The 19,228-nt window shown below is 44.1% G+C and overlaps 1 protein-coding gene across 2 annotated transcripts in view; it reads left to right on the forward strand.

The window, feature by feature from the left end:
• The window catches only part of btbd11b (BTB (POZ) domain containing 11b), a 125,639-nt gene that overhangs the window by 93,025 nt on the left and 13,386 nt on the right, over positions 1 to 19,228 (forward strand). The window contains exons 3-7 of one of the 2 annotated variants that reach the window (XM_029634580.2): positions 4,995 to 5,199; positions 8,991 to 9,143; positions 9,451 to 9,616; positions 17,472 to 17,561; positions 19,021 to 19,122. In XM_029634580.2, the coding sequence (XP_029490440.1) occupies positions 4,995 to 5,199; positions 8,991 to 9,143; positions 9,451 to 9,616; positions 17,472 to 17,561; positions 19,021 to 19,122 (716 nt within the window). The remainder of the gene's footprint in view (positions 1 to 4,994; positions 5,200 to 8,990; positions 9,144 to 9,450; positions 9,617 to 17,471; positions 17,562 to 19,020; positions 19,123 to 19,228) is intronic. The other variant, XM_029634581.2, reaches the window with a different exon arrangement.

Raw genomic sequence — 19,228 nt, forward strand, 5'->3', positions numbered from 1 at the left:
TCAATAAGAGATGAGAATGGCTATTACCCCATCGCCCTGAGCTGCCCACCTCAGTCCCCCCTCCTTCCACTACACATGAGGGCACTATTAGCCTGGTTGCCATCTCTGTTCAGCTATTACATTCCACTCCTTGCCACTCCTGTCATTTGTCAAGGAGTGAAATGTTAGCTAAAAACCAAGACTAGGGCACTATTACACTGTATTCCCATTTGTACAATTAGTGTGTGTGTGTGTGTGTGTGTGTGTGTGTGTGTGTGTGTGTGTGTGTGTGTGTGTGTGTGTGTGTGTGTGTGTGTGTGTGTGTTTGCGTGTGTGTGTGTGTGTTTGCGTGTGTGTGTTTTGTGTGTGTGTTTGTGTGTGTGTGTGTGTTTGCGTGTGTGTGTGTGTTTGCGTGCGTGTGTGCGCGTGTGCAAGCTTTTATGCATGCATGTGCAATGTCATACTGTTCCATACAATGCTGCACTGTTTCTCTTATCAGTCGAGCACTGACATCTTCCAGGTCTGCTGGCTGGAAGATAGACTGTTGATTCCAAGCATCCAATTCCCCCCTTTTTAGTGATGCCTCCACATCTCTTATTGTCACGGCAAAATGGAATCTTGGCAGAAGTCAAGCCGCACAATTATGATGCTAAACAAGCCGTTTGTCTCTTTGAATGACTGTCCCCATAGAAGCATCCCTTTATTTGTACAACTGCTACTTGTTGTTTCCACTGAATGAGTTTGGTGAGAAATAGATCCTTCTGAAAGAACACTCTTGAGTCTTTAATTGAATGCAATGTGCTGTGATTTGGGAACAGACCCTTATGTGTGAATGTGAAACCAATGAAGCGTGCCATTACAGTATTACTTGGTTGACAAAGACTAGCACAATGTCATTCTATATCAGAAAAATATACAGTATGTTTGTCTGATGCATAATAATATTATATACATAAGATGTGTTTTTCTGTTGTACACAGTACCAGTCAAAGGTTTGGACACACCTACTCATTCAAGGGTTTTTCTTCTTTTTTTCTTCTTTTTTTTCTACATTGTAGAATAACAGTGAAGACATCAAAACTATGAAATAACACATATGGAATCATGTAGTAACCAAAAAAGTGTTAACCTCTTGAACCTCTGGGGGCAGTATTTCATTTTTGGATGAAAAACGTTCCCATTTTAAACAAGATATTTTGTCACGAAAAGATGCTCGACTATGCATATAATTGACAGCTTTGGAAAGAAAACACTCTGACGTTTCCAAAACTGCAAAGATATTGTCTGTGAGTGCCACAGAACTAATGCTACAGGCGAAACCAAGATGAAATATCATACAGGAAGTGAGCCAGATTTTTGAGGCGCTGTGTTCCAATGTCTCCTTATATGGCTGTGAATGAGAGAGAGCCTACACTTTCTGTCGTTTCCCCAAGGTCTTTGCAGCATTGTGACGTATTTGTAGGCATATCATTGGAAAATTGACCATAAGAGACTACATTTACCAGGTGTCCGCTCGGTGTCCTCCGTCGAAACTATTGCGTAATCTCCAGGTGCGTGCATGTTTCCATTTTGAACAGAGGAGAAACCAAACTGCCACGAGTGACTTATCATCGAATAGATATGTGAAAAACACCTTGAGGATTGATTCTAAACAACGTTTGCCATGTTTCTGTCGATATTATGGAGTTAATTTGGAAAAAAGTTTGCGTTGTAATGACTGGATTTTCGGGGGGTTTTCTCAGCCAAACGTGATGAACAAAACGGAGCGATTTCTCCTACACAAATAATATTTTTGGAAAAACTGAACATTTGCTATCTAACTGAGAGTCTCCTCATTGAAAATATCCGAAGTTCTTCAAAGGTAAATTATTTTATTTGAATGCTTTTCTTGTTTTTGTGAAAATGTTGCCTGCTGAATGCTAGGCTTAATGCTATGCTAGCTATCAATACTCTTACACAAATGCTTGTGTAGCTATGGTTGAAAAGCATTTTTTGAAAATCTGAGATGACAGTGTTGTTAACAAAAGGCTAAGCTTGTGAGCCAATATATTTATTTCATTTCATTTGCGATTTTCATGAATAGTTAACGTTGCGTTATGGTAATGAGCTTGAGGCTATAATAACGCTCCCGGATACGGGATTGCTCGTCGCAACAGGTTAAACATATCAAAATATATGTTATATTTGAGATTCTTCAAAGTAGCCACCATTTGCCTTGATAACAGTTTTGCACACTCTTGGCATTCTCTCAGCCAGCTTCACCTGGAATGCTTTTCCAACGGTCTTGAAGGAGTTCCCACATATGCTGAGCACTTCTTGGCTGCTTTTCCTTCACTCTGCGGTCCAACTCATCCCAAACCATCTCAGTTGGGTTGAGGTCGGGTGATTGTGGAGGCCAGGTCATCTGATGCAGTACTCCATCACTCTACTTCTTGATCGAATAGCCCTTACACAGCCTGGAGGTGTGTTTTGGGTAATTGTCCTGTTGAAAAACAAATGATAGTCCCGCTAAGCGGAAACCAGATGGGATGGCGCACCGCAGCATAATGCTGTGGCAGCCATGCTGGTTAAGTGTTCCTTGAATTCTAAATACATCACACACCATCACATATCCTCTATGCTTCACGGAGGGAACCACACATGCGGAGATCATCCATTCACCTACTCTGCTTCTCACAAAGACACAACGGTTGGAACCAAAAATTTAATATTTGGACTCATCAGACCAAAGGACAGATTTCCACCGGTCTAATGTCCATTGCTCGTGTTTCTTGGCCCAAGCAAGTCTCTTCTTCTTATTGGTGTCCTTTAGTAGTGGTTTCTTAACCATGAAGGCCTGATACACACAGTCTTCTCTGAACAGTTGATGTTGAGATGTGTCTGTTTTTTTATTTATTTTTTTATTTCACCTTTATTTAACCAGGTAGGCTAGTTGAGAACAAGTTCTCATTTGCAACTGCGACCTGGCCAAGATAAAGCATAGCAGTGTGAACAGACAACACAGAGTTACACATGGAGGAGTAAACAATTAACAAGTCAATAACACAGTAGAAAAAAAATGGGCAGTCTATATACAATGTGTGCAAAAGGCATGAGGAGGTAGGCGAATAATACAATTTTGCAGATTAACACTGGGGTGATAAATGATCAGATGGTCATGTACAGGTAGAGATATTGGTGTGCAAAAGAGCAGAAAAGTAAATAAAAAAATAAAAATAATAAAAATAATAAAATAAATAAAATAAAAAAAGTATAAAAACAGTATGGGAATGAGGTAGGTGAAAATGGGTGGGCTATTTACCAATAGACTATGTACAGCTGCAGCGATCGGTTAGCTGCTCGGATAGCTGATGTTTGAAGTTGGTGAGGGAGATAAAAGTCTCCAACTTCAGCGATTTTTGCAGTTCGTTCCAGTCACAGGCAGCAGAGTACTGGAACGAAAGGCGGCCAAATGAGGTGTTGGCTTTAGGGATGATCAGTGAGATACACCTGCTGGAGCGTGTGTTACTTGAACTCTGTGAAGCATTTATTTGGGCTGCCATCTGAGATGCAGTAAACTCTAATGAACATATCCTATGCAGCAGAGGTACTTCTGGATTTTCCTTTCCTGTGGCGGTCCTCATGAGAGCCAGTTTCATCATACCGCTTGATGGTTTTTGTGACTGCACTCAAAGAAACTTTCAAAGTTCTTGAAATTTTCCGGATTGACTGAACTTCAGTCAATGTTTAGCTGTAAATAGGGATATCTTCTGTATACCACCCCTACCTTGTCACAACACAACTGATTGGCTCAAACGCGTTAAGAAGGAAAGAAATTCCACAAATGTACTTTTAACAAGGCGCACCTGTTAATTGAAATGCATTCCAGGTGACAACCTCATGAAGCTGGTTGAGAGAATGCCAAGAGTGTGTAAATCTGTCATCAAGGCAAAAAGGTGGCTACTTTGAAGAATCTCAAATATAAAGTATATTTTGATTTGTTTAACACTTTTTTGGTTACTACATGTTTCCATATGTGTTATTTCATAGTTTTCATGTCTTCACTATTATACAATGTAGAAATACAAAATAAAGAAAAACCCTTGAATGAATAGGTGTGTCCAAACTTTTGACTGGAACTGTATATATATAGTAACAGAAGTGTACGGTGTGATAGGGCCCAGGTGTTTCAGAATGGCCTGCCATGATAGAGATGTAGAAGTATATAGCCTACAGTATGTTTCTAATGCAGAGTAATATATAAAATGTGTGTTTCTGCCCTATACAGTAGCAAAAGGGTGAGGACTAATACTTGTTGTGTCAATGAGTTAAATACTGCAGCCTTTGAAACCCACATTCAGTTTTACTGATTCTCAGTGGGATTGTATCTGGGCCCAGCTGTCTCATTGTCTGGCTTCCACGTCTGTGTGGCATTAGAAGGCAATATGTCGTGTCCCTTCAGCCCAGTAAAAAGTTTGTGGGAAACAGTTTTTGGCAAAGAGTGTTTGCATACTAAGCGTCTGGAGAATATTCTAATTTTATGAGGAAATCTTTTTAAGCAGAGAGTTTGAGTGCCACTGCAGGCCCTTAAAGTACAGGAGGATTATGCAGAGCATGAGTAAATAGCAAGGAGAGTATTATGTATATAAATATTCATATTTCGTAGAAACCATTCGTGGCTACGTTTTTACTCAACAAAATCTCCTTTAGATAAGATAGTCTGTCTGTCTGTCTGTCTGTCTGTCTGTCTGTCTGTCTGTCTGTCTGTCTGTCTGTCTGTCTGTCTGTCTGTCTGTCTGTCTGTCTGTCTGTCTGTCTGTCTGTCTGTCTGTCTGTTTTCAGGGTGTTTCTTCACCATGGGGTCTAGACATTCCCAGTATAATCTATCGCCCCTTACAGTGTGTTGTGTGCGTGTACATGTGTGCGTGTGTGTGCAGGTGGACATTCCCTCCATTTCTTGATGACCTTCTTTTTGTCCAGCTCCTGATATTAATATGGATGTGCGTACCCCCCCATCCTTTCATTGTGCACTGCAGGTGACCTGGTCTCCCGGGCCATGCACCACCTCCAGCCGCTGCATGTGAAGAACCACAGCAACGGGACGCCCATCCACCAGAAGAGCAGCTCAGTGCACTGGGAGCCTGAGGCTCTCTATACCCTCTGCTACTTCATGCACTGTCCCCAGATGGAGTGGGAGAACCCCAACGTAGAACCCTCCAAGGTTACCCTGCAGACAGAGAGGTAACACGCACACACAGAAACAAACACAAACCAGCAGGAACACAGTGACGGACACACTCACACACCTCATGGGATATACAGGTATTCAAAGTATTCACATTTTCTTACGTTACAGCCTTACTCTAAAATTGATTAAATAAATAAAAATGTCTTCAGCAATCTACACACAATACCCCACAATGGCAAATTATGCAAATGCATAAACAACATAAATACCTTATTTACAGTATTATTCAGACCCTTTACTATGATACTCGTAATTGAGCTCAGGTGCATCCTGTTTCCATTGATCCTCCTTGAGATGTTTCTACAACTTGATTGGAGTCCACCTGTGGTAAATTCAATTGATTGGACATGATTTGGAAATGCATACACCTGTCTATATAAGGTTCCACAGTTGACACTGCATATCAGCAAAAATCAAGTCATGAGGTCGAAGGAAGTGTCCTTAGAACTCACAGACAGGATTGTGTCGAGGCAGAAGGGTACAAAAACGATTTGGCAGCATTGAAGGTCCCCAAGGACACAGTGGTCTCCATCATTCCTAAATGGAAGAAGTTTGGAACCACCAAGACTCTTCCTAGAGCTGGCCACCTGGCCAAACTGAGCAATCGGGGCAGAAGGGCCTTTGTCAGGACGATGATCAAGAACCTGATGATCACTCTGACAGAGCTCGAGAGTTTCACTGTGGAGATTGGAGAACCTTCCAGAAGGACAACCATCTCTACAGCACTCTACCAATCAGGCCTTTATAGTAGAGTGGCCAGACGGAAGCCACTCCTCAGTAAAAGGCACATGACTTGGAGTTTGCCAAAAGCCACCTAAAGACTCTCAGACCATGAGAAACAAGATTCTCTGGTCTAATGAAACCAATATTAAACTCTTTGGTCTGAATGCTAAGCATCACGTCTGGAGGAAACATGGCACCATCCCTACGGTGAAGCATGGTGGTGGCAGCATCATGCTGTGGGGTTGTTTTTCAGCGGTAGGGACTGGGAGACTAGTCAGGATCGACACAAAGATGAACAGAGCAAAGTACAGAGCGATCCTTGATGAAAACCTGCTCCAGAGCACTCAGGATCTCAGACTGGGGCGATGGTTCACCTTCCAACAGGACAATGACCCTAAGCACATAGCCAAGACAACGCAGGAGTGGCTTCGGGACAAGACTCTGAAAGTCCTTGTGTGGCTCAGCCAGAGCCCGGACTTGAACCTGATTGAACATCTCTGGAGAGACCTGAAAATAGCTGTGCAACAATGCTCCCCATCCAACCTGGCAGAGCTTGAGAGGATCTGCAGAGAAGAATGGGAGAAACTTCCCAAATACAGGTGTATCAAGCTTGTAGCGTCATACCCAAGAAGACTCGAGGCAGTAATCACTGCCAAAGGTGCTTCAACCAAAGTACTAAGTAAAGGGTCTGAATATTTATGTAAAAATATTTTTAATAAATTAGAAAACATTTCTAAAATCCTGTTTTTGCTTTGTCATTATGAAGTATTGTGTGTGGATGGGGGGGGGGGGGAGTATTTAATCCATTTTGGAATAAGGCTGTAACGTAACAAAATGTGGAAAAAGTCAAGGGATCTGAATACTTTCCAAATGCGCTGTACATGGGCTGTTATGTTGATGGTGTAGATAGACAGTTAGGCTTCACATTCATCCATTCACAGGTTAGACACAAATGTCATGGTAGTACTTTCATTCTGTCGTGAACCAAAGCCATTCTGAAGTACGCGACACACACCTCCTGCATTTAGCTTTCACAGTGAGCCTCAAGTCTCCCACGTCCCTTAACCAGATGTTTTCCTATAGAGGAAAAATATTTAAATGGAGTCAATTGACAGCTTGTTAATGTACATTAAGCCCTAACAATCACATGCAGGGGGAATCAGCAGGAAATGATTATTGAAACACGTATGACTTTACTAAATTGCTCTCACTGACATAGTCATTACATTTCAATACAAGTTATAGGCTGTATGGAGTCCATGTTTTAAAATGGTATTATGCGTTAACCAACATTTCCATGATGTCGATTCTGAGATCTCTCCTATACCTTAGACTTTGGTGTACTCTTAAAATGGCAAAACAGCTATCTATAGCTGTCTATCTACACTGCTCATATTTACACTGGCTTGGAGTTTTTCCTGGCCAGGTCACCTGGTGAGGAAATGCTCCTATACATTATATAACCTCACAGGACCAGAATGTCCTGAGGATATGAGGAAACCTCTGTCAGGGGAAGGGGAAATGGGTGAATAAGCTGACAGTTGATGCAGAGCAGTCCTCCTCCGGGGCTCTACACTTTACAGCCCTGTAATGGAGAACTAACTGCTAATGTGTCTTCCAGGTCTCCTTCCCCAGTCTGCTTCAGCTCTGAGCATCACAAAGAAAGGTTCCTAATGAACAGATTTGTAGAGCAGAATTGGGAAAGCTGCGTGATTCCAATCGTGTTTTAAAACCTTGCCTAGGTCTACACTTAATTGGGAAATCTTCAAAGAGAATGGTCGGAAACACGTCTTAAAGCTAGCCCGTGAACTATGTCTGAGCTTTTCTGTTGGTTTTGTAGTGGAATATATTGGCCGATAAAATATACACTACTTCATGATGTGGTGTTGTGCCTTTTGAAACGCTGGTACAGATTGTGTCATAGTGCCTCAAGGTCACATGTTTCACAGGACTTTGAAGGGAGTAATTTATATTTGCATATGTGCAGTAATGAAAATTTGAATAATTAAATAGCAGGATTCTCCCTCAGGCTAGAATACTACTGATGAATGACAGACTATAGATTATAAGTGACAAATATATGACAGATGTACAGTGCCATTCGGAAAGTATTCAGACCCCTTCACTTTTTCCACAGCCTTATCCTAAAATGGATTAAGTAAATAAAAATCCTCAGCAACCTACACACAATACCCCATAATGACTTAGCGAAAATAGGTTTTTAGAATGTTTTGCTAATTTGTTAAAAATAAAAAACAGAAATACCTGATTTACATAAGTAATCAGACCCTTTGCTATGAGACTCAAAATTGAGCTCAGATGCTTCCTGTTTCCATTAATTATTGATTATTAAAATTGGATTATTAACATTTCTAAAATCCTGTTGTTGCTTTGTCATTATAGGGTATTGTAGGTAGATTTATGAGGAGAGAAAAAACAACAATTGAATCAATTTTAAATAAGGCTGTAACCTACCAATATATGGAAAAAGTCAAGGTGTCTGAATACTTTCCGGAAGGCACTGTACATGTAGGAGTGAAGCTGGGGCTGGACATTCAAGGCATTGAGCTATCTTGTGTGAGATAATATGCAGTGATCTAGAGTCACATCAGTATTGTTCAATATTAACATTACATGTATATTCATATTCATATTAATAGTAATAATGTCTATGACTGACAGGTGCACATACATATTAATATGTTTCTCCATCCTCTAAAGAACAAATACAGTTAAATGGGAACCAGCTGTTAGGGTCTCTGAGTAAAGGAGTAGCATAACTGTGCTCCAAGACACTGATCTAAAGTCACTTTTAAATGACAATGGTTAGAATGTCAGATTTGTGTAAGCTAAGCAGATCCTAGATCTAAACCAGGACAACTTTTACCTGTACCAGTCAGCCCATAGTTGATATTGATGACTCCTGTGTGTGTGTGTGTGTGTGTGTGTGTGTGTGTGTGTGTGTGTGTGTGTGTGTGTGTGTGTGTGTGTGTGTGTGTGTGTGTGTGTGTGTGTGTGTGCGTGCGTGCGTGTGTGTGTGTGCGTGTTAATGTGTCTGCAGGCCTTTCCTAGTGCTGCCTCCCCTGATGGAGTGGATCAGGGTATCGGTTGCTCAAGCTGAGCACCGCCGCAGCTTCTCAGTGGACAGTGACGACATCCGGCAGGCCGCCAGGCTACTACTGCCAGGGGTGGACTGTGAACCACGCCAGCTCAAGTACGGCATGGAAACACACACACATGGCACGCAGGCTCGATACACCTACACTCAACAATATGAACTCAAACAGACACATGCACACACACTACCACGGATGGACCCATGTGCACACACACACACACACATGCACATACACACACACGCACTCCAACACACACACTTGAACACACACATACCTCTCATACAGTTGTTATTTGTCCTCACATTGACACAGTCATTTAACACACAAATAATTTCTGTCCAGAATCATTGTCACACTCTAAATTCAGCTCATTGATTTCCTTTCCTGTGATTTCCCTACCAGGACGGATGACTGTTTCTGTGCTTCCCGCAAGCTGGATGCAGCCTCTACAGAGGCTAAGTTCCTCCAGGACCTGGGCTTCCGTATGCTCAACTGTGGCCGGACCGACCTGGTGAAACAGGCTGTCAATCTGCTGGGGCCTGACGGCATCAACAGCATGAGTGAACAGGTTAGTTAGACACACACATACACACACACACACACACACACACACATTCACAGGCACACACACATACATACACATGCACAAATGCATGCAGGCACACACGCACACTGCCTGGGGAACAGAACATAGAGCAGACATAACGCAAAACCAAGCAGACACCTTGCAGGCAGGCAAGCACTGGCAAAGATGCTTACACACACAAACGCACGCACCCCTTCGGCCTCATATACACATGGATGGATGCCCACACCCACAACCACCCACCCATGTTCTCAACTCAATTTGACCTGCCACTTTTTTTCTGCTCTGTGGTAAACGTGTGAAACTCAGTATTGCCCACTCTCTCCTACACACATCAGTCCATTGGGACAACACACACACACACAGCTACGTCTTACTATACTTGTGAGGACTTTTTGCGGACCTAAAATTGATTCCCACTTAAAATCCTATTTTCCCTAATCCCTAACTCTAAATTTAAACCTAATCCTCACTGTTGAACCTTTAACCTGTATTTTTGCTGCTGGTGTTTTCTCTAAGATTTGGAAAGCGGCACATGTCCTCCCCCTGAATAAAGGCCGGAGATCCTTCTGATTTACATAATTACTGCTGAAAGTTATCTTGCTTAGCCAAGGTACTAGAATCCCTGACCCAGCCAAGAAATGTTTTACCTTCTCACTCTATTCTAAATATGCACTAGTCTGGTTTTAGATGACGTGTTGAATTGGCTAGATTATAAAAAACATTGTGCTGCCCTATTTATAGACCTTTCCAAGGAATTCGACATCATCGACAATTCCCTACTCATTCAAAAACTTTTTGAAATGGGCCTGGACAAGGAATCGTGCAAATGGTTTAAGAGCATTCTAACAGACAGGACACAAAGTGTGCTTTCTGATGGGGTCAATTCTATTTCCTCAATATTACGAAAAGTGTACCGCAGGGGTCGGTATTGAGACCTGTTCTCTTTACTATTTATATAAATAATATTGGTCTATGTATTAAACCCTGTAATATTTATCTGTATGCAGACGGTACGTTTATGTATACCATTGTTCTAACTGTAGACCAGGCATTGTTAGAGCTGCAATCTGATTTTGTTGCATTACAGAAATCCCTACTTAATGCGGGCAAAACTAAATATTGTTCTCTAATTCATGGCACTCACAACGAGTGGGTTCCCGCCCAAAAATATCTCGGTGTCTGGATTGATAAAGATTTAACTTTTAAAAAACATGCTCATGAGCGAGTTAAAAAGCTAAGATATAAAGTGGGCTTCTGTTTTAAGAATAGATCTTGCCTCACCATGAACAGCAGAGTAAGTTTTAATACATATTACTGCTTCCTGTATCAGAATGTGAGCTGGACCTCACTAAAGTCCCGTAGAACCCTTCATTACTCGATTCTTGTTTACAAAGCTCTGCTCAACAAGCTTCCAACATAAACTATATATAGAAAAGTATGTGGACACCTCTTCAAATTAGTGGATTCGGCTATTTTAGCCACAGCTGTTGCTGACAGGTGTATAAAATTGAGCACACAGCCTTGCAATCTACATAGACAAACATTGGCAGTAGAATGGCTTTACTGAAGACCTCAGTGACTTTCAACTTGGCACCGTCATAGGATGCCACCTTTCCAACAAGTCAGTTTGTAAAATGTATGTCCTGCTAGAGCAGCCCTGGTCAACTATAAGTGCTGTTATTGTGAAGTGGAAACGTCTAGGAGCAACAACGACTCAGCCGCGAAGTGGCCACCCAAGTAGGCCACCCAAGCTAACAGAATGGGACTGCTGAGTGCTGAAGCGCGTAGAGAGCAAAAATTGTCTGTCCTCGGTTGTAACACCCACGGTCGAGTTCCAAACTGCCTCTGGAAGCAATGTCAGCACAAGAACTGTTTGTCGGGAGCTTCGTGAAATGGGTTTCCATGGCCGAGCACCCGCACACAAGCCTAAGATTACCAGACACATTGCTAAGTATTGGCTGGAGTGGTGTCAAGCTCGCCACCATTGGATTCTGGAGAAGTGGAAACGCGTTCTCTGGAGTGATGAATCACGCTTCACCATCACAATCTGGGTTTGGGGGATGCCAGGAGAACGCTACCTGCCCGACTGCGTAGTGCCAACTGTAAAGTTTGGTTGAGGAGGAATAATGGTCTTGGACTGTTTTTCATGGTTCAGGTGAGGCACCTTTAGTTCCAGTGAAGGGAATTTATCTATTTTGATTTATTTTTTGTAACCCCTTTTTCTCCCCAATTGGTAGTTACAGTCTTGTCCAATCGCTGCCACCCTCGTACGGACTCAGGAGAGGCCAAGGTCGAGAGCCATGCATCCTCCTAAATACGACCCTGCCAAGCCACACTTCTTCTTGACACACTGCTCGCTTAACCCAGAAGCCAGCCGCACCAATGTGTCGGAGGAAACACCGTCCAACTGGTGACCGTGTCAGCGTGCATTGCGCCCGGCCCGCCACAGGGGTTGCTATAGCGCGATGGGACAGGAACATCCCTGCCGGCCAAACCCTCCCCTAACCCGGACGACGCTAGGACAATTGTGTACCGCCCCAATGGTCTCCCGGTCATGGCTTTGCTGTGACACAGCCCTGGATCGCACCCGGATCTGTAGTGACGCCTCTAGCACTGTGATGCAGTGCCTTAGACCACTGCGCCACTCGGGAGGCCCGTGAAGGGAAATCTTAACACTACAGCAAAGAATTAGATTTTAGAGAAATCTGTGCTTGCAACTTTGTGGCAACAGTTTGGGGAAGGCCCTTTCCTGTTTCAGCATGACAATGCCCCCATGCACAATGCGAGGTCCATACAGAAATGGTTTGTCGAGATCGGTGAGGAAGCAATTGCCTGGCCTGCACAGAGCCTTGACCTCAACCCCATCAAATAACTTTGGGATGAATTAGAACGCCAACTGCGAGCCAGGCCTAAGCGCCCAACATCAGTGCCAATCTCACTAATGCTCTTGTGGCTGAATGGCAGCAAGTCCCCACAGCAATGTTCCAACATCTAGTGGAAAGTCTTCACGGAAGAGTGGAGGCTGTTAGCAGCAAAGGGGAGACCAACTCCATATTAATGCCCATAATTTTGGAATGAGATGTTCGACGAGAAGGTGCCCACATACTTTTGGTTATGTAGTGTATTTCACTTCACTGTTGAAATATCAAAATATGTTTGCATGGTTGGTTAACTCACACCCCCTGGATTAACTCTTGAGATCTCGCTGGTCTCCACAAAGTTGGTCAATCCGCCTTTAGTTTTAAGGCACCACAGTTAGGGAATACTTTACAAAACAAATTACACCGGGATTCCCGGTGCCGATAGGGCAGTTTTAAACTCTGTTGTTACATTTAATTGAAGTATGCAATTGTTTCTATTATTACTTGTTGTAATAACCTGATGTAATATATTTACAGTTTAAGTCGGAAGTTTACATACACTTAGGTTGGAGTCATTACAACTCGATTTTCAACCACTCCACAAATTTCTTGTTAGCAAACTATAGTTTTGGCAAGTCGGTTAGGACATCTACTTTGTGCATGACACAATACATTTTTCCAACAATTGTTTACAGACAAATTATTTAACTTCTAATTCACTGTATCACAATTCCAGGGGGTCAGAAGTTTATATACACTAAGTTGACTGTGCCTTTAAACAGCTTGGAAAATTCCAGAAAATGACGTCATGGCTTCAGAAGCTTCTGATAGGCTAATTGACATAATTTGAGTCAATTGGAGGTGTACCTGTGGATGTATTTCAATGCCTACCTTCAAACTCAGTGCTTCTTTGCTTGACATCATGGGAAAATCAAAAGAAATCAGCCAAGACCTCAGAAAAAAAATTGTAGACCTCCACAAGTCTGGTTCATCCAGGGGAGCAATTTCCAAAAGCCTGAAGGTACCACGTTCATCAGTACAAACAATAGTACGCAAGTATAAACACCATGGGACCACGCAGCCATCATGCCGCTCAGGAAGGAGACGCGTTCTGTTTCCTAGAGATGAATGTAGTTTGGTGCAAAAAGTTCAAATCAATCCCGCAAAGAACAACCGTAAAGGTCCTTGTGAAGATGATGGAGGAAACAGGCACAAAAGTATCTATATCCACAGTAAAACAAGTCCGATATCAACATAACCTGAAAGGAAGAATCCGCTCAGCAAGGAAGAATCCACTGCTCCAAAACTGCCATAAAAAAAGCCAGACTACAGTTTGCAACTGCACATGGGGACAAAGATTGTACTTTTTGGAGAAATGTCCTCTGGTCTGATGAAACAAAAATAAATGACCATCGTTATGTTTGGAGGAAAAAGAGGGAGGTTTGCAAGACGAAGAACACCATCCCAACTGTGAAGTACGGGGGAGGCAGCATCATGTTGTGGGGGTGCTTTGCTGCAGGAGGGACTGGTGCACTTCACAAAATAGATGGCATAATGAGGACACAACTGGGCAGAACAGAGCTGTGGGCAGAACTGAAAAAGTGTGTGCGAACAAGGAGGCCTACAAACCTGACTCAGTTACACCAGCACTGTCAGGAGGAATGGGCCAAAACTTATTGTGGGAAGCTTGTGGAAGGCTACCCGATACGTTTGGCCCAAGTTAAACAATTTAAAGGCAATGCTACCAAATACTAATTGAGTGTATGTAAACTTCTGACCCACTGGGAATGTGATGAAAGAAATAAAAGTTTAAATAAATAATTATCTCTACTATTATTCTGACATTTGACATTCCTAAAATAAAGTAATGATCCTAACTGACCTAAAACAGGGATTTTTTACTTGGATTAAATGTCAGGTATTGTGAAAAACTACGTTTAAATGTATTTGGCTGAGGTGTATGTCAACTTCCGACTTCAACTGTATATGTCATGATCGTTTGAAGCATACTTGGACCAACGTGCAGCGTGATCTGAGTTCCACATCTTTTATTAGAAATAAGTGAACCACACAACAAAACAATACAGACTAAACGAAACGTGACGACAATGGAGTGCTAACATGCAACTACACAAACAATATCCCACAAACACAGGTGGGAAATACAGCTACTTAAATATGATCCCCAATTAGAGACAACTATTACCAGCTGCCTCTAATTGGGAATCATACAAAATCACCAACATAGAAAAACAAAACTAGAACCCCACATAGAAATAATAAACTAGACTAACCCCCAGTCACGCCCTGACCTACTCCACCATAGAAAATAAGGACTCTCTGGTCAGGACGTGAGAGTAATCCTCCCCCAAGTTGCGGACTCTGGCGCAAAACCTGAAACATAAAGTGAGGGTTAGGGGGGGTGTCTAGTATCGGTGGCGGCTCTGGTGCAGGACGAAGAACCTGCTCATCCCGCCAGCATCGGGGGCGGCTCTGGTGCGGGCCGAAGAACCCGCTCATTCCGCGGCTCCAGCCATGGAGCCAGGCTGAACACTGTGCCTGGACTGGACCTAGATACCGAGGAAGGCTCCTGCCATGGAGCGGGACTGGACACCGGCCCTGGATTGGACATCGGTGCAGAGGAAGACTCCTGCCATGGAGTGGGACAGGACGCCGTGTCTCGACTGGGCATCGGTGCAGAGGAGGGCTCCTGCCTTGGAGCTGGACTGGACGCCGTGCTCGGACTGGGCATCGGTGCAGAGGAAGGCTCCTGCCCTGGAGCTGGAGGTTCGGACCATGGGCCGTCGAAGGAGGTTCCGGATAGTGGACCATCGCAGGAGGTTCCGGACCGTGGACCGTCTCAGGAGGTTCCGGACTGTGGACTGTCTCAGCAGGTTCTGGACTGTGGGCCGTCGTTGGAGGTTCCGGACTGTGAAACGTCGCCAGAAGCTCTGGACTGGAAATCGTCGCTGGAAGCTCTGGACTGGGAATCGTCGCCTGAAGCTCTGGACTGGGAACCGTCGCCGGAAGCTCCGGACTGGGAACCGTCGCCGGAAGCTCTGGACTGGGGAGACACACTGGAGGCCTGATGCGTGGGGCCGGCACAGGTGGCACCGTACTGGTGACATACACCTCAGGGCGAGTGCGTGGAGCCGGCACAGGACGCACCTGACTGGGAAGACGCACTGGAGGCCTAGTGCGTGGAGCCGGCACAGGTGGCGCCAGACTGGTGACTCACACTTCAGGGCGAGTGCGGGGAGCAGGCACAGGAAGTGCCGGACTGAGGAGGCGCACTGGAGGCCTGGTGTGTGGAGCTGGCACAGAACGTACTGGGCTGTGAAGACGCACTGGAGACCTGGTGCGTATAGTCTGCATTAATTGTACCGGAACTTTAACACACTTTGCACGGTGAGTACGAGGAGTTGGCACAGGACGTTATGGGCTGTGGAGACTTGGTGTGTAGAGCTGGCACAGATGGTGCCGGGCTGAGAAGGCGCTTTCCAACGCGCTTGCGCTGCAGCATACTCCTTTCCATAACCTCTCTCCGGTATCTCTCATTACTTTCTATCGACTCCCACACAGGCTCTGGCTCACTCCCCAGTTCCGCCAACCACCCCATGTGCCCCCCCCCCCCCCCCAAAAAAAAAAAATTGGGCTGCCTTTTGGGCTTTCTCTGTGGCCACGAACCCCGGCGTTGTTGCTGTCCCCCCCTTCTCTCCTTGCGTCTCCCGCCAAGGAAGGCGATCCTGTCCTTCCAGGATTCCTCCCAAGTCCAGGGTCCCTTCCCATCCAGAATCTCCTCCCAAGTCCATGTTACCCTCTCCTCCTGGGCACGCTGCTTGGTCCTGTTGTGGTGGGATATTCTGTCACGATCGTTTGACACATGGGTGATCTGGGTTCCACATCTTTTTATTAGACATAAGTGAACCACACAACAAAACAATAAAGACTAAACGAAACGTGACGACAATGGAGTGCTAACATGCAACTACACATAAACAATATCCCACAAACACAGGTGGGAAAAACAGCTACTTAAATATGATCCCCCAACAACGATTACCAGCTGTGACAGTATATCTGTCAATCATTTTTAAAAATGTTGTTGTGTTGATGGAATTTTTGTCCTCAGGGCACCATTGCAAATGAGACAACTAATTCCAACCCTAACCAGAATTCTAACTCTAACCCTAAACACAACTTCTACGACTAAAATAGCCTTTTTATACTAGTGAGGACTGGAAAAATGTCTGGTACTCACAAATTTAGTGAAACGTGTATACACACACACACACACACAATGTTGCTAGTGAACCAGCAACATTCCATTTTCAGTTTTTAGTTTGAGGCTGTTCTGAGCTGAAGAACGCAACTCATTCCCTCCAGACTGCCTCCTGCCTTTGATGTTTAGACTGACTGAGGAGCCCATTGGAAACACACTGTTCCCAGTGTCTTAGGGAGCTGCAGAACATTACTCCTCTGAGTTTTCCATGATCAACGCCACACGCTACTGTAGTTAATCAAAGTGGCTGGAGGGGGAAATTTCAAACATGGAGTCCAAGTGTGCTGTAAGCAAATCCAAGAAGTCAGATACAGGTCAAGCTGAGGATTGTTGCCATGTGTTGATGGCTTTGACTTGTGCTCATGTATCTGCGGTAGTTTGGTGAACCACGCTCGCATGATGAGTAGTAACCTTGTCTAAGACCTGAAGAATTGTGTTAGCTCACCGAGGTAATGCCTAGGCTTTAGCTCCACGAGCTAACACAGTATTGTAGGGCACAGGAGAAACTGTGCGTATTCGAACCCAGATGGTCAAACTCACAGTGTAAAGCAGCCATCCACTGTCATACTGCTTCATATCTGCTTTATTCAACTCACATAACCCTGAACATCTGGACTATCTGTCAAACAAAACCCTAACTGTAATGTGACCAATGTATCTTCCGACCCCTGACCCCTCTGATGTACATCAGGGAATGACCCCTCTGATGTACGCCTGTGTGAGAGGGGACGAGGCCATGGTCCAGATGCTGTTGGACGCTGGAGCAGACATCAACAGTGAGGTCAGTGATGATGACAACACCATGTTGTCTAGAATGATATGTATGTAGCCTGTTCCCAGATCTGTTTGTGTTGTCTTGCAAACTCCTATGGTCATTGTCTTGTTTGGCGTGATCATTCCAATTTATGTGTTGTGAGACGGGAGAAAACCCAGATTGTGTTGTCCCTCATCTGTCCCCACTCCTCTCCTGTTGCCATGCTGTATGTATAGTGAGAAGAGGGTCATAATCATGAGGCACGGGCCGCCATGCTGTTTACTGTACACAATTTAATGACACACTGTTTACAGTTGAATTACACAGACATAACTGTAAGCTCACCTTTTAGCTATTCCTTTGGTACAAAGAATGAAAAGAGAACATTCAATACTATATGTTTGAGGCATTTCTCAGGTAAGCTTTGGGGGATCTTTGGTTGTAGCCTAGTTACATGTAATGGTGGCCTATGCCTGTTAGTCCTAGTCTTGTTGAGTCACCTCATGACTGTGGAACCCACCAGCCATCACGTCAGAATTCATGTCGGCCATGACAGTGGTAACCCCAGAACAAAGCACTCAACACAACACTCCAGTAGGCGGAGGATGGTTTATGTCATTGGTTATTTTGAACGCTCGTTATCATCGCAATGAGTTCATAATGATTCATCTAAATAAAGTTAAATGGAGCACGTGACTGTTTTGATTGATTAGGCAACAGGACACTGTTTGTTGCTTCCGGTATTTCTGAAGAACTGCACACACCAGGTCAAATAGAATAAACATGTGTTACTTCTGCCTCTGTGTATCCTCAGAGTAATTAAGGTCAGGAAAAGTCAATTAAAGCAAAGCAAATTTGAGAAAAGTCCATTAGAGAAAAGCTCAAAATGAGTGTCCGCTTCAGAGACTCTGAGAGTTGCTCGAGGGAATCGTGTGTGCTTCGTTCACGGGTCTCTGCTCACAGCCTCACATTCATGTGCTCCCAGTTGTTGTCTCAACCCCTGATTGACTGTCTGCCTGAGAGGAAATGTGGTCTAGTTACTGAGGTTAGGTCAACTTAGGTCAGCCTTGGACTCCAGACAGACAGACCAAGGCTGGAAAAGATTGAAAAGTGGAAAGTATCTGAGTACTACACTGTTAAGCAGAATTAGACAGAATCGACTGAGTTGGTTTAGCAACAAAATCTGCAGGATGTCGGCTTTTGCCGCAGGCTAACTAGCTAATTACCTCAGGGTCGTAGTCATTAGGGCATGCAACGGAAAAAGTTTTAAAAGCGAGCAGAAAACAAAAGTTAGCTTTTTTTATTGTCTGTAAGTCCAAGTAGACCCTCCCTGTTTCAATCACCCCCCCCGGTTTGGTGCCTAATGAATACGACCCAGCTCTCCTTCCTTTAGACACCCTCCTTTAGTTGCTTGTCTTTGCTGCATAGACTAGAATTTTAATGGCTTTATATCTCTCTTCCCTGAACCTCCCTGATGACTTCCCAGGTGCCAAACACAGTGCACAAGCACCCCTCAGTCTACCCCGAAACACGCCAGGGGACACCTCTCACTTTCGCCGTGTTACACGGACATGTCCCTGTTGTGCAGGTAGTGATGTCATCCTTTCTCACCTCATTGTGTTTTCTGTCTGTTCACCTCTCATTGTGCATCATATAGTGTCATGCAGGGTGGGGGTAAATTCCATTTCAATTCA

This window comes from Oncorhynchus nerka, linkage group LG25 (assembly GCF_034236695.1).
Source record: "Oncorhynchus nerka isolate Pitt River linkage group LG25, Oner_Uvic_2.0, whole genome shotgun sequence".
Lineage (NCBI taxonomy): Eukaryota > Metazoa > Chordata > Actinopteri > Salmoniformes > Salmonidae > Oncorhynchus > Oncorhynchus nerka.